This window comes from Triturus cristatus, chromosome 1_1 (assembly GCF_964204655.1).
Source record: "Triturus cristatus chromosome 1_1, aTriCri1.1, whole genome shotgun sequence".
Taxonomy (NCBI): Eukaryota; Metazoa; Chordata; class Amphibia; order Caudata; family Salamandridae; genus Triturus; species Triturus cristatus.
The window spans coordinates 94,675,456-94,690,091 of NC_140579.1; the positions used below are offsets into that span (position 1 = coordinate 94,675,456).

At 44.5% G+C, this 14,636-nt stretch overlaps 1 protein-coding gene across 1 annotated transcript in view; it reads right to left on the reverse strand.

Annotated features, from left to right (window-relative positions):
- The window catches only part of LOC146869598 (proteasome activator complex subunit 2-like), a 163,246-nt gene that overhangs the window by 112,329 nt on the left and 36,281 nt on the right, over window positions 1–14,636 (reverse strand). Inside the window, exons 2-3 of the mRNA XM_085640157.1 lie at window positions 2,454–2,537; window positions 2,310–2,352 (exon numbers count right to left, since the gene is read on the reverse strand). Of these exons, the coding sequence (XP_085496283.1) occupies window positions 2,310–2,352; window positions 2,454–2,537 (127 nt within the window). The remainder of the gene's footprint in view (window positions 1–2,309; window positions 2,353–2,453; window positions 2,538–14,636) is intronic.

A 14,636-nucleotide genomic window follows, 5' to 3' on the forward strand; every position in this document is an offset into this window, starting at 1 on the left:
ATTGGGTGCCTCGTTCTGGCATGAAGTTCTGGGTCCTTGTGGATCAGAGTATGGACAACTGGTGCAAGCAGACCTGCAACAACCTTGGAAATATTTTGAACAAATATATAGGTCTGTGAGAGTCTGGGTCCAGAGTGGTAGCCCACGTTTGGTGAGAAACAACAGCAAGTGCGGGTCCACTAATGAGGCAAATTTCTTGTCGAATTCTACCAGGAACCAGTTGAAGCTGAAAGTCTTCCCAGAATTTAGGCCTCAGATTGTAGCCCTAACCTCTTCCTCAGAAGTCGGAGCCTTCAGTCTCTCGTTCCTTTGGTTATGGTTTTTTTTTAATTTTTTTTTTTATAATGCTTTATTTGGATATAAAAATAACCTTAAAAGAACACCTCGAAATTACAGTAACAATACATGGGACAATAATTATTAAAATCTTCAAATTACTTTAAAAACTTCACTGATGAGTGAATAATAAAAAGCAGAATGTGCAAACAACAATGACAGTGACATATAAAATGCATTCGATTTCGGGTCTTAACAATCAGCCATAAATGCAATCCAATGTTTTGTAAAGTAACAGCAGAATATACAGTGTAGTCAAATAGGATCAATTTTAGCAGCATAAAAAGGGTTGCAGTGTGATACGGAATAGCTCCTAAAAAGATAGCGTAATGGCAAGCCATTCCCGTTACTATCTGAAGGTGAGGTATGCATGTCGTATGAAGATTGTAAAAGCAATATTTAGAGCTATGTTATCTGGTATTAATGCTGCAATAATTGTTTGTTTACACGACCGGATTCCCAGCCTGTTCCACTCAGATTTCAATTTAAGTCTACGTTGTGACATAAAAGTGGGACAAAGGCACACTATGTGAACCAGGGTTTCAGGAGTCGTGCCGCACCCTCTGCACATTACTCCCGCTGACAGACGGCGCCAGGCGGGCATGTCGTTTAAAAATTGCCATTCGCCCAGTCTGACAGCCATAAAACTAAGTTTTAGGTGCAAGGAATAGGTACAGGATAAGTAGGAAGCGGGGGATAGGCGACCATACGAACTCATTGTGGCCCACGCGTGTCTGCGTTTGGCAAAGTGAGCTTTGTCAATAAGTAGGGACCTTGTTCGAATACATTTCTTAATGCTAGTTTTAAATGCTGACCTACTGGGGTTAAGGTCCCATAGAGCACCCGCAGACAGTTCTTGGATTGAATCCTTAAACAGACGGCTATAAGAGCTGCGTGGGTTTTTCTGGGAAATGTCCAACCAAATTAAAGACTCCAATGAGCTTGTGTCTGCTTGTCTCAGTTTGTGGCACAGATTTAAATACAATCCTGTGCCAGAAATTTCATAATTTAATAAGCCTAGTTCAAGTCGAATCTGGGCTGCTTTGGTTATGGTTGTTGCACGTAGAGATCTATGAGTAGGGGGATTTGCTTGCTTGATCTGGGGAGGGGGCAGAGCTTTTAACGCTCTGTAGTAAGTTGCAAATGCTTCAGAAAAGTCTTTCGCAGTCATCATATCATAACCCCCTGGGCCTTCAGGTTAGGAATGAGCGTGGGGGACTGTTTCTTAGTAGCCAGTGAAGTAGTTTGCCTGGAATATCACCTGTCTCACATCCATCGCTGCGAAGCCATCCGAAGCCCTGTGGCTGGGCCCATGAAGAAGTTATGCAGTTGTGCATGTTTTAACTATGCTTCCGCTATTTGGTCGGTCTGCCCTCAGCTTTGGATCTTGTGAAATGACCTGGGCAATTTCTATCTCCAACTCTACGATGGTGGCGTCCCTGAGCCTCTTCTGGTCTCAAACACAAGTCATGGACCAACTCCTAATCACGACCTTGAAGGCTCCCACAGGGTGGCTGCAGATTGTACCGAATTGGTATTAAGTGCAAAAAAGTTGTCTGCATCCCGTCTTAGGGCTGCATTGAAATCATTGTGTGTCAGCTACCATGCATTTAACCTCCACATGCTCTGTGGCCTTTCGCTGTTGACTTAAAAGCATAGAATTATAAATAAGTGATCTGAAAACCCCCTCTGTAGAATATTTATGCCTACGAAGTTGTGGGCGTCCAAGGTGGGGAAAAGGAATGCTTAAAAACAAGCCCCAGACACCAAAGAGAGTTCCCTCTCTGAGCCACTTACCGTTATTTTCAGACAAGCAGAAAAAAAAAGTGAAAACCAAATTCTAATTATGGCTATAATTTAAATATGTGCATAATACTGTGCTTTGTTTTCAGCCACGAACAATCAACCAATGGCCTCATATGGGTCCCTGCTTAATGTTACTGATGCTACCAAGAAGAAATGTAACTTCTTACTCTCTTTCTCCTCCTCCTTATCCGTTTCCATCTTAGTGGATCCCTAGATGGAAATAGGTAATGAGAGACTGTCAGGGATCTATCAAGGTAGGTATGGATAGATTAGACGCACTGCACATGGTATGATCACTCAAGTTTGCTCACCTCATCTTTTGGAGGAGGGTCTGGAATAGGAATATCCAATTCCGCATGAATTAATGTTAGGTCAGAAATATTCAGAGCGTCCTCCTGAAAACAAACACTGATCAGTACAAACAGATTCATTGTTAACACAAATACATGTGATGCAGAGGTGAGGAGAGCACCAACACCAGCAATCACAATGTGGTGACATCACAACAGGGGGCACACACAGGTCAGAGTGTGTGAAGCCCTGTCCTAGAAACATGACCAGATACAATAAGAACAAGCATTTACAATGCAATGGTCTCGGCATTGGTAAAGTTAGAGCTATTGGCATTGCTCATGACATTATTTTTGTTTATGTTTTTTGTTTTTAAAACATTTAAAGAAACGGCATTGTCATGAGCAATGGCAATAGCTCTAACTTTAACAATGCCGAGTATTGGGTAGGCACGGGCGATTAAGTGATTTGCCCAGAATCACAGAATGTGGAGCGTCCCTGCTGAGACTCAAACCCGATTCCCCAGCTGCGAGGTGACCGCCCTAGCCGTTAGGCCACATTCTCTCCCTATTAATGGAGCCAAGAAGCTTTACGTGTATAACACGTAAAATTTACAGAATAAGAGTAAGTGAATCATAGACTGAGTAACACCATTACAACACAGGCATGCAATCACATCTAAGTTGGTGTGATACCGTATTGGAAAGCAAAGTAGGTCTTTTACTGTCTGCCCTGGATCTAAATAATAGAGAGCGCTCCCAGGTCCTCCTTGGTTTCGATATGTAGCTACCTGATGTAACCTCCGTATTCATGGACAGATATTTTCCAATCAATGCTTTCCTATACTCCTCCAAAACCCTCTTATCAAGCGATTGTGCTAATAACATTGATGAAACTTTTCTTTTATTAATGGATACATGTGTGGTGGTATCAGAAAAAGTATATGACAGACCATCCTCATCAAAAGAGCTTTTCACGTAAGCCAACCATGGGATTGACATACCTTTGTCACAATTCAAGCAGTCACTAATTATAGCCCTGGTTAGTCAGGCGTCCTCATGTTAAAAATATGTAATAGTTCATCCATTAGTTCCCTTCTTAATGATTATTTGGCTTTTATCTTTGAGCAAATTCACAGGACTGGAGAAAATATAAACACGACTGGGACAATTTAATTTAAAAATGTATGAATAAACCCATCTAGTTTTATGTTAAAAGAAGCCTGTACACTACGGGCTAGGGACGTTCTATCTTGTGTACACCACAGTCTGATTCTCCACATTGCCAATTGAAAACGGGATACTGCATAGACAGTTAAGTAACTTACATCGTTCTTAAATATTTGGAATGCAATAATATGAGCTGTGGTGCCCATGACCTGGCAAATAGGGATAAGCCACTTTTTCCTGGATAATGTATAGGTGGGGCAGAGAAAGAATACATGCTCTATAGTTTCCCTCTCTGCTCCACAAGTGGGGCAAAAACGTCCCATTAAAGGCAGTTTTTTTAGGGGCTTGATAGCATCAAAGAAAAATTCAAGGCTGTTGGATACTTTAACTTTGAGAAATTGGTCCCTCATAGTGCCTATATTGGAATCTGACCCAATTTAAACTGATAGTTGGGTTTGATCGTGGATTTGCTGTTGGCTGGGTGGTTCTTGCATGCTTCCCATAGATCACTACACCCAATCTTGCCTAGGGTGTCTCTCACATATTTGAACCACAGGATATTTCATGTTTCCACATTTTTCATGCATGACTTCCGAAAATCCTAATCCTGAATGTATGATGGTGTACACTGCAAGTAGCAAAATTGCAGAAACAACTTTGCCTGGGTTGGGATTCGGATGTAGAATCAGAAAACCTGAGTGCAAAATCAGGGAAGAAATGACTCAGCATACTGAATTTACTTTTTTTTTTTTTTTTTTCAAATTAAGCACTGCCACGAAGGCTGACTTTCCACTCACATTACCAGAGATGGGCTAAAAAAAAAAAACGAACAGTCGACTCAGCAACATGTCAGATTAAGAAACTTGTGTTTGAAAAGTAAACAAGGACCTTTAACAGAGTCTGTTCCCCTAGAAGTGCCCCACCCCACCCCGACAGACACACAGCCGCATTCCAGCAGGGACAGAGCAGACCTGGATCCCTTACATCTTGTTGCTTCATGATATTACAGGCGGCGAAGGAGCCGATTCGATGTAACGCGAGAAAATATCCGGCACTTATTTTATTTACATGGGGCATTTTTAGCATTCTGTGGCCTTTTGGTCACAAAAGAAAATTTACTTTTTTAATTAAAAAAAAAAAAATCTCGTCCCTCCTTAAACTTCAGACTTAACAGATGTGATTCTCTGCTTTCCTTTGCCACGCTAAAAATACACTTTCCAACACTGCGGATCATACACAGAAATAAAAACAGATCAGCTTTCCCCCACAAGCAATGAGCGCCAGCAACCAGTTGAATGCCGAAACACCCCATTAGGGCCAACGCTGCCACCAGCAGAGCCTGCAAAGGGCTCGCGGGGGGCAGCGACAGCTGACGAAGTTTCTTACGTGCTCGCAGATCCATGTTTTTGCTTGCCCGGTGCAGTTTGTCCGAGGTTTCCTAGAGGTCTTCGTATTCGTCGTCCGCAGGCTGTGTAGCTCAGAGGTAATCCGAGATAGGATAAACATAGTAATCCGTGCGGCTCATGCTCGCTTTCCCAAGATCGCCGGAGCTCCCCTCGGACACCAACTTGCTCCAATGTGCTTGCTCCCAGAGACACGCAGAGTTCCGCCCCGGTCGGGATCAAAGTTGGTCTAAAACGGGAAGCAAGGCAGCCAAACCACGAGCAGCGATTCTGCGGGAAGGGGGACCTCAAAGCAGCGCGCGCGCACCCCCACGTAAAGCTTCTTGTGACTGGATTAACAAGCCGAGGGCACCGAAAGACACCACCGCCTTTCTCCGAGGCACAGCAGAAAATGCCTCGGAGAAAGGGAGTGTCCTTTTCGGATTGGGGGGCGTGTTTTGCTGTTGTCTCCTCCCTGAGACTTCTCGCAAAAAACACGCCCCCCGATCCGAAAAGGACGGGGCAGGATTAGAGTGACGGGACCTCTTCTCCAATGGCTGGCCAGCATTTACTAGGCCAGCCAATGGAGAACAGGGAAGAAGAGGGGCGGGTTCAAGCCCCTCTTCACCCAAGTCATTATGTCTCGCGAGCGAGACTGCGCAAGCGCAGCCATCGCTAGCCGAGACCTAAAAATAGTGACGATTTCTTAACTTCTAAAGAGTCTATAAATCAGGTCTTACAATATTCCATGAACACAAACCACAATATTAACACAGACATCAGCTATAAGTTTAAACAAAGGAACATTAATTTGCTCACCTCAACTTATATACATGCTTGAATTCAATTATGAAAGGCGATCATAGAATGGAAGTAAAATACAACCTCTATGCCGTTTTTGTTAGTTCATCCAATACTTCTAAACGTTGCACTTCAAGACAAGGATTAACATTTAAGGCTAAGCCAACAATAAGAAAAAAAAATCTATGCCCAAGTCTAACAGGGATTTAGGGTGAGAATAAGGATTGTGATTTATGTACTGGCTGTCCCCGAGTAGTCCCAATCCCACAAAAGGAATGGTATGAAGACATATAAGCACTCTGAGAAAGTAAAGGTCTTCCAACAGTTTGTAAAATAGAAAACAGACACAGTTAAAAGGCTCTTTAACTGATGCTTTTGGTCCTCAAAGTTTCTTTTTTCACAATGTAGGCTTAATGAGAGAAAAATGTAAAAGTGATTTTGTTTTTATCAATAAGCTTTTGGGTTTACTCAGAGCATCCAAACAAAAATTATTCATCAAGTATAAAAAAAAATGTGGAGCAGTTACAATTTGCTTTTTTTGAATGGCCATACTACTACTTTAGCTGTCTCACCAGGCTCATGTTTTCCCCAAAAAAATCATAATAAAAAAAATACATATAGACTTTTGGCTAGCCCTCTTCATCCAGTGTTATGTTCAAGCATTATTCACATTTTGTTTCCACACACCACAGCATGTGTCAACGGGTCATTCACTTCAGCCATTGGATCTTTTCACTAATGGCATTTTGCTTGTGTACATGTGCACAGCTACCTAAAATGTAGTCCACTTCACTACTGGGGCTGGAGGGCTAATAGCTACTTTAATTTCATAATTTGTTTTAGTCCATTTTTGCAGTGGTCATTTTTCACTGTTTCACATAATAAATACATATACATACACACATCACTTTTAGATGCCGGTCTTTTTTTACTCTTTATTACTTTGAAACTTTTACTACAAGCTTCACGATTTCAAAAAGAATAAACACCGCTGACTTACTTAAGCCATAACAGTTGGTATTGCCAATGCTTTTTATTATTTGGACTGACTGGCAAGAGATTCTGTATCACTACACTGGGAGGCTAATTTAAATATAGGCAGGCGGCCAGTTTCTCCACCAGGGAGATGGAGTAAATTACTCAGTTGCCATGACGGAGGTGTCGCCCGCCTAATCTAGAAAGGACAGCCAAGCTGGCAGTCATTTTGACAGCGTTGGCAGGAATTGCTGTCAAGGAGGTTCCTGTCAATGGCATCTACAGTTTGGTGCAGGGCTCTGTCAAGATGATGGTGATGTGCCGAAAACTGTTTTCTATTTTCAAAAAGAAAAGCTTGAAGCCTGCTTTTAAATTTGGCGGGCAGACCTTTATCTTGACCACAAAAAACAAACGGCATAATTTTAAATTAACTTCATAATAGTAAATAATCTTTGTAGGACTGCGAGTAAAGTAATCAGAAAGTCCTTGGGTCAGATTTAAATGCGGAATTACTCTCTCCCCATGGTGGAGGGGCCAACCATCAAATTTAGAAATGACAGCCAAGCAGGTGGTCCTTTAGAATGCATGGACAGAACTGCTGAATGCATATCGCTGTTTGGTGCAAGGCTGTGTCATCATTACACAGCCCTGTACCAAACAGTTTTCTTTTTTTATTTTCAAAAAGAAAATCCAGAAACGTGATTTTCTATTTGAAAATACAAAAAGTAATGCTCCCCTCGACATGGGAGTCATTACTTGCTTTTTACTGTCCCTCACTGCCAGGGTTTGCCTAGCGGTGACAGACTAATAAAAAAAATTACTACATGTCCACTTAGCATGATTGGGTGGGCGGACATATAGCCATTTCTCGAACAGCCATTACTCGGAGACGTTTGGCAATAGTGGAGATGGAGCAGTTTCAGCCGTGGCAAAACTTATGGTCCACCAGCAATTAAATTTGGCGGGTGAACTTCTATATTGGTGGGGAGGGAACTTTGTTGCGATGGAGAACCCTCTCCGCCAGCATAAAAATCAGGCAGTTTGTCACCAACTCATTCTTGCAAGAGAAGCAGTCTAATCAAACATTTAAGTGTTTCTGCATACGAATAGCAATTCTTTGAATAACCAAGACTACTAAAGAGGAGCCCACAATGAACAGAGAATTTGTGAACCTGAATGTCAAGATATTGATCGTATTTAAAATGTCAGGATGAGTTATTGGCACAATGACATATGTGATGTTTGATAAACTGCCATTGCAAAATGTAACCTCCAAATAAAGAATAATAAGTATATAATAATATGCATGCCAATGCTTCTGCCTTCATATATTACACTTGATTGCTCCCGTCACATGGTGGAAGGTTTTTCCCCTATCGCTCATTGCTATTTACATATATACTTCAGATGGTATTAAGTTAAACTACTACTGAACATTTAAGTTGCGCCTAAAACAGCACAACAAATTATGAAAGATCTGGCTGGTTCACTTCCAGAATATCATGCGAATGGCCGAACACTCAGAGATGCACCTCCTTTTTTTTCGTGATTTTACAGCGTCAGTGCAGGCCGCTCACAGGGAATACCTTCAAGTAAAAAAGAAATTGCAAAAGGAGGGCATCAAGTATGCTATGCTATTTCCAGCCAAACTCAGGATCGTTTACAAGGGAACACAAAAGATATGCACCACTCGTAAACTAGCAATGGAATATGTGAAGCAGATCACGGGCCCACGGCAGCCCGACCAGGAGAAATAAGCAGGCCATGACAGTACTCCCCAGCAGGTGGCTCCAAGAGTGGGTGGCTCCAGCTGGCTGATGAGAATAGAGATGGTTGTACTGACTACAACCCTGCTGGAATAGGGGCCACCCGGGCTGGGTCCGAACAATTAGTAAGTACTATTTTGAACAGGCGTGGCGCTGCTGCGATGAAGTAAGAGACCCTAGTGAGGGCACTGAGGCAGGTGAACCACCATGGACCGTGCACATGGTGTATCCGCCCAGACTACTTGTCTGTTGGTTTCATGCCCAAATAGCGGTGAATCAGCTCCCTGGCTGCCTCCGTCCACCAGGAGGTTAACCGGGTGACTAGCTGCCGCACCCCCACCCCCTTGGGCGATCCCCACTCCACATGGGACATGTCTCGATTATGGTATAGACTCTTAATAAACTGCATCAGAGAAGTTCAGTTACCTAGGGAAGATGCCTTTAGCAAGGTTGGGTTGCTGAAGTGAGAGGGGGTGGGAGGTTTGTTTGTTTCATATTATATGCCTACACATGTATAATCACGGATAGTGCCAGATGTGATGACATGCCCAGAATGGACACACACACATGTGCAGATAAAGTAGACGTTTAAACCACCACGATCTGAACCATTACTTATAACATGGAACGTACTGGGGCTCAATAATCCCAAAAAGATTAGACAAGTGCTAGCCTATCTGGATAGGCATAAGGTGCACATAGCGCTGTTGCAGGAGTCGCACCTCAGGGGCAGGGCTATAGAGATGGTGGGAGCCAGGTGGGCGGGATACTAGGTGGCTACTACTTCCTCCAACTATGCAAGGGAGGTCATGCTATTGATCAAAAAAGGGATCCCATTTGAGAAAACATACTCCGAGATCGACAAATACGGCCGGTATGTGATCGCACAGGGCACAATATATAGCACAACGTTGACCATCTAGAATACCTATGGTCCCAATGTGGACGACCCAGAGTTCTATGCGCACGTTTGGCGCCGGCGAAGGGCATTGCGGCCTTCGGCGACAATATGGTGCGGGGACATGAACCTATACTTGGATCCTAACATGGACAGATCAGCTAGAGGGAATTGAGTGGAAAACAGTTGGCGCAGCTGATGCGTAATGAAATGGAGGACTTTGGCCTCATTGACATTTGGAGACTCAGACATTCAGTGAGAGGGAGAGTACCTATATCTCATCAGTCCATGTTTCCTGGTCCCGCTTAGATTACTGGCTTGGGACAAGCGGGTTGAACACTTGGATGCAAAATATACACCACCTGCCACAAAACACTATCTGATCACGCACAGGTGCTAATAGCGCGGTCTATCCCAACGCACGCGCTTCGACAGTTCCAGTGGCGCCTACACCCAACTGAGCTCTTCGACCCAATTTTCAGGGAGCCGTGAGGAAAGCTATAGTGGAATACTTAGCCATAAATAAAGATTTGGTGGATTGCGCTGGGGTCCTTTGGGAGGCCTTCAAAGCCACCATTCGGGGAGGTATGCATGGGTACGCAAACAGGGGTTTTAAGGGACATCAGCACTCCGTTAAAGAAACTGGAGAACAACTTGCAGGAGTATGAGGGCGTCCCCAAGGCAAGCACCCTGGCACTCATAAGGGAGCAAATCTCCGAGTACGTGACTATGAGAGAGCAGGAATCGCGCCATCTGTCCTGTAGGCACATGGCGCGTGCGTATGATGGAGCTGGCAGACCGAGGTGTCATTTGGCTATGTCGTTGAGAGCTCCGTGGGCGCAGTCACATGTGACCAAGATAGATGGGCCCAATGGTACACCTTGCTAGGACACCTCCCCCCCCGCTACTGGTGCGAAATTCTCTGCTTTTTAAGCCCAAATATACGGCTCTCACGAAGGGGCGGTAGAGGCCGAGATATCAGGCTATCTGGAAAATATCGATCTGGTGTGGCAATCAAAGGGCCAAAGAGAATACTTGACACAACCAGTCACAGTAGAGGAAATTAAGGAAGTAATAAGTATACTGCCCAACAATGAAGCCCCGGGCTTAGATGGCTTGTCAGGCGAATTCTATATGGAATACGCAGATCTCGTGGCCCGAAACTTGCTTAGGATGTTTGAAGAAGCATCCGACAAGCAAGTGCTCCCCTTGTCACATAGGGAGGCCCCTTTGATAACCATTCTAAAGCCCGACAAGCCCCCGAACAAATGCTCCTCATATCGGCCGCTATCGTTAACACAGATACGAAAATACCGGCCAAAATATAAGCTACCAGACTGCAACCACTGCTCATCAACATGACCCTACCAGATCAATCCAGCTTCATCCCTACTCGCTCAACAAAGCAGAATCTACGAACTATCTTTGAGCTATTCCATCAGCTTGACACCTCTTTGAAAGCCGCGGCAGTCTTGCTAGATGCCGCAAAAGCGTTAGATTCAGTTGAATTGTCCTACTTGTTCGCTATGTTACTCCGGATGGGGGTGCCCCCTGCCTTCCTCCTCTGGGTCCCCTTATTATATAGCGCTGCTGCGGCTCGACCCAGGATAAATGGGATTACATTTGGGGCAATACCCATACACAGAGGTATGAGACGAGGCTGCCCGCTGTCGCTGATCCTCCATCGCTAGAACCTATGGCGGGCGTTATACGTCAGCAACATGCGGCAGCCGCACTACGTTTTAAACTCTGACCACTAGCGATCTCGATGTACACAGACGATATGCTCGTTTAAGTTCAGGAACCAGATCTTTACCTGGACACGATCATTCTGGAATATATCTGTTTTGAGCGGTTGTCGGGCCTCAGCATAAACTGGGAGAAACCTTTTTTTGGTGCCCCTCACTACCTGCACAACACCCTGCGAGCTGGAGTTCCCATTGGTGTGGCACAGTGATCCAGTAAAATATCAGGGGGATTTGGATTCATAGGGACACTGAAGTGGTGGTTCGATATAACTAAGGTAGAACGCATTCCCAATTAGAAAAAAAGGTACGCAGATGGTCACACCTGCCACTCTCCCTTGCTTATAGGATTGCCATCACGAAAATGATAATCTTGCCAAAATGTCTCAATCTATTCAATACAGTTCCAATTACCCTTACACAGGGGTTCTTTAAATCGCTTAATTCCCTCTTAATAACCTTGAGCAGGGCAGGCAAACAACCATGGAATCATGGAGGATACCAACTCTCCCGTTCGAGAAGGGTGGATTTGCAGCCCTGGATATGTGACTATACTACTAATGCACTCAAGCTCAGTACGCACACTATTCGGTCTCTCCCCCTGACTTTACACCACACCTAGCAATCGAACAGGATGCTGCACACCCAGTTCCAGCCTTGATTCCGCACGCTATAAAGACTAATAGATCCATGGAAATCAGCACTATTCATTGCACTACTAAGGCATGGCAACAGTTGGGACACAGAGCACACTGAACTCTGCTGCATGCGATGGCATTACCTTTAGTTCTGTATTCTAAACAATGGGATTAACCATCAGGGGGTACAAAAAGGAACGTTACAAATTACAGGTCATGTGTATTGCCTACAATGGTGGGAAGCACATAGTGTTTCTTAAATACCCCTCACACACCAAAAGGGCTCTTGGTGTCATGCTTCATCTGAGGCTCGTCTCTTGTAGTCACTCAACTCTGTGCAGTTCCTCCGTAAGTGGAGAAACTGCAGGGGAGGTCGTCACATAGGTGGCGAGGGTGGAAACTGTCGTAAACACACAATTTTTGGCAGTTGGTTTGAAATGTGTTGTGGTCTTAAGAGTGCTACTGTCTGGGTATAAGTTCAGATTTAGGAATACTAGGTTGTGATGTGACATGGTGCTGGTAAACCTGAGGAAGGCATTTTGCTGGTTGAGCCAGACCATAAAGGCTTCGGTAGAAGGGGCATCCCCTTCCCAATCACCAACACATCGTCAATATCTCTCTTCCAGGTTTTCATGTTGTACAAAAAGGGGTTGTCTGGATGTAGTATTGGAAGTACAGTTGAAAAGTTATCAATCCCGACTGTCTTAAAGAAACGTTTGGAGGAGCTTAACCAGCAGATGACTGAGTTTGAGGTCACACTCAAACAAAGCAAGTTTAACAAACTGAAAAAGGACACAGCTCGCTTCAGCCATGAGAGAGTGTACCCATACACACGTGAGGACTACACGACCAGGAACACTAACAGCGATCAGGGTACGGCAAGTACCAACAGCTCTAACCCCAGTAGGAGCTCATATCCAAAATCAACGAGGAGGTCCCCCACACCGACCCTACAATCCTAGACATAGGGGGTGGGGTAACTATCAAGGGCCACCTTCCTACCCACCATACCCCTATGGACCACCGGAGAGGCAGGAACAGGAAAGGCAACAATGTCCATTGGACGACAGAAGAGGAAGAGATCCCACGGGTCTCAACGAGGAGCATGACTGGCTCATCGAGCAACCAACCGTCCACCAGCAAAAGGGGCAATTAGTAGTGAACTTGACAAAGTATGAACTCACAGAGATACAAACACGTGTCCTGGAGAAAGGGCTGGGTTTCGTACCTACTAATAGGATGGATAAATTCAAAGTACACGCAGAAATGAAGGAATTCATTTGCAAATTAAAGCTGCAGGCGTTCAAGGAGAGAGATACAACCACGGTAGAAACCTCCGATACAGGATTACGACAGAAATCCCACTTCACACCTCCAGACTACACATTACCATTTGAATTACTGGCTTTTGAAAAAGCGGTCATGGAAGAGCTAGGGCATCTATCCACACAGGGAACCACCACTTTTCAGAATACATCCAAGGTTGAGAAGGAGGCTATACAACAGCTGGCCTCAAACAGTGAAATCGTAATTAAGCAAGTGGATTAAGGCGGCGCAATAGTGCTTCAAACAACATTGGCCTACGACATGGAATGCAAGAAACTTCTGGAAGACAGAAGAAATGATGAAATCCTGCACAGCGACCCGACTGAATCCATACGGATCCGAATAGCGGGAATGGTGGAAGAAGCAATGGCACATAACTGGCTGTCAAAGAAAGAGGGAACATTTCTGACCCAGAAATCACCTAGAACACCATACTTCTACACCATCCCTAAGGTTCACAAGAACCTGCAACAACCACCAGGCCGCCCGATAGTATCAGGCATAGGTTCTATCCTAGAACCGCTGTCCAAATTTGCCGATGCCTTTCTCTGACCCCTTATCCAAGAGACTGGGACCTACTTAGAGGACACAAAAGCTGTCCTCCAACTACTTCAAGACACCACCTATGATCAAGATAAACAACTCCTAATGGTGCTCGACGTGGAGAGCCTGTATACGAGTTTGTCACACGACGAGACACTAAACATAATCGAGGAGATCCTTTTTTCCACCACATTAGATTACCAGACACCCCGCAGTCTAGTAATGGAGTGCGTCTCGTTGGCCCTCACCAATAATTTTTTCCTGTATAAGGACACTTTCTATCTACAGAAGCACGGAACCAGCATGGGGAGCTTATTTGCTCCCAGCCTAGCTGGCCTCTATGTGCATCACCTTGAGACCAACAAAATACTACATCCAGACAACCCCTTTTTGCACAACATCAAAAACTGGAAGAGATATATTGACGACGTGTTGGTGATTTGGGAAGGGGATGACCCTTCTACCGAAGTCTTTATGGTTTGGCTCAACCAGCAAAATGCCTTCCTCAGGTTTACCAGCCCCATGTCACGTCACAACCTAGTATTCCTAGATCTGAACATATACCCAGACAGTGGCACTCTTAAGACCACAACACATTTCAAACCAACTGCCAACAATTGTCTGTTATACGACAGTTTCCACCCTCGCCACCTACGTGACGACCTCCCCTGCAGTTTCTCCACTTGCGGAGGAACTGCACAGAGTTGAGCGACTACAAGAGACAAGCCTCGGATCTGAAAACTAAGCTCACAATCGGGAACTATCCCATGAGAATCATCGATAAAGCAATGAAGTGGGCCCGTAATAACAGAGAGGCCCTCCTAGAAGAGAAGGTACAAAAAAAGCAAGAGAGACCTATTTGTGTCACCACATTTAACACCCACTCAAAACAGATATCAAAAATTGTGAACAAGCACTGGAGGATCCTGAATTGTGGGAGTCTGAGTTTACCAAAACCTA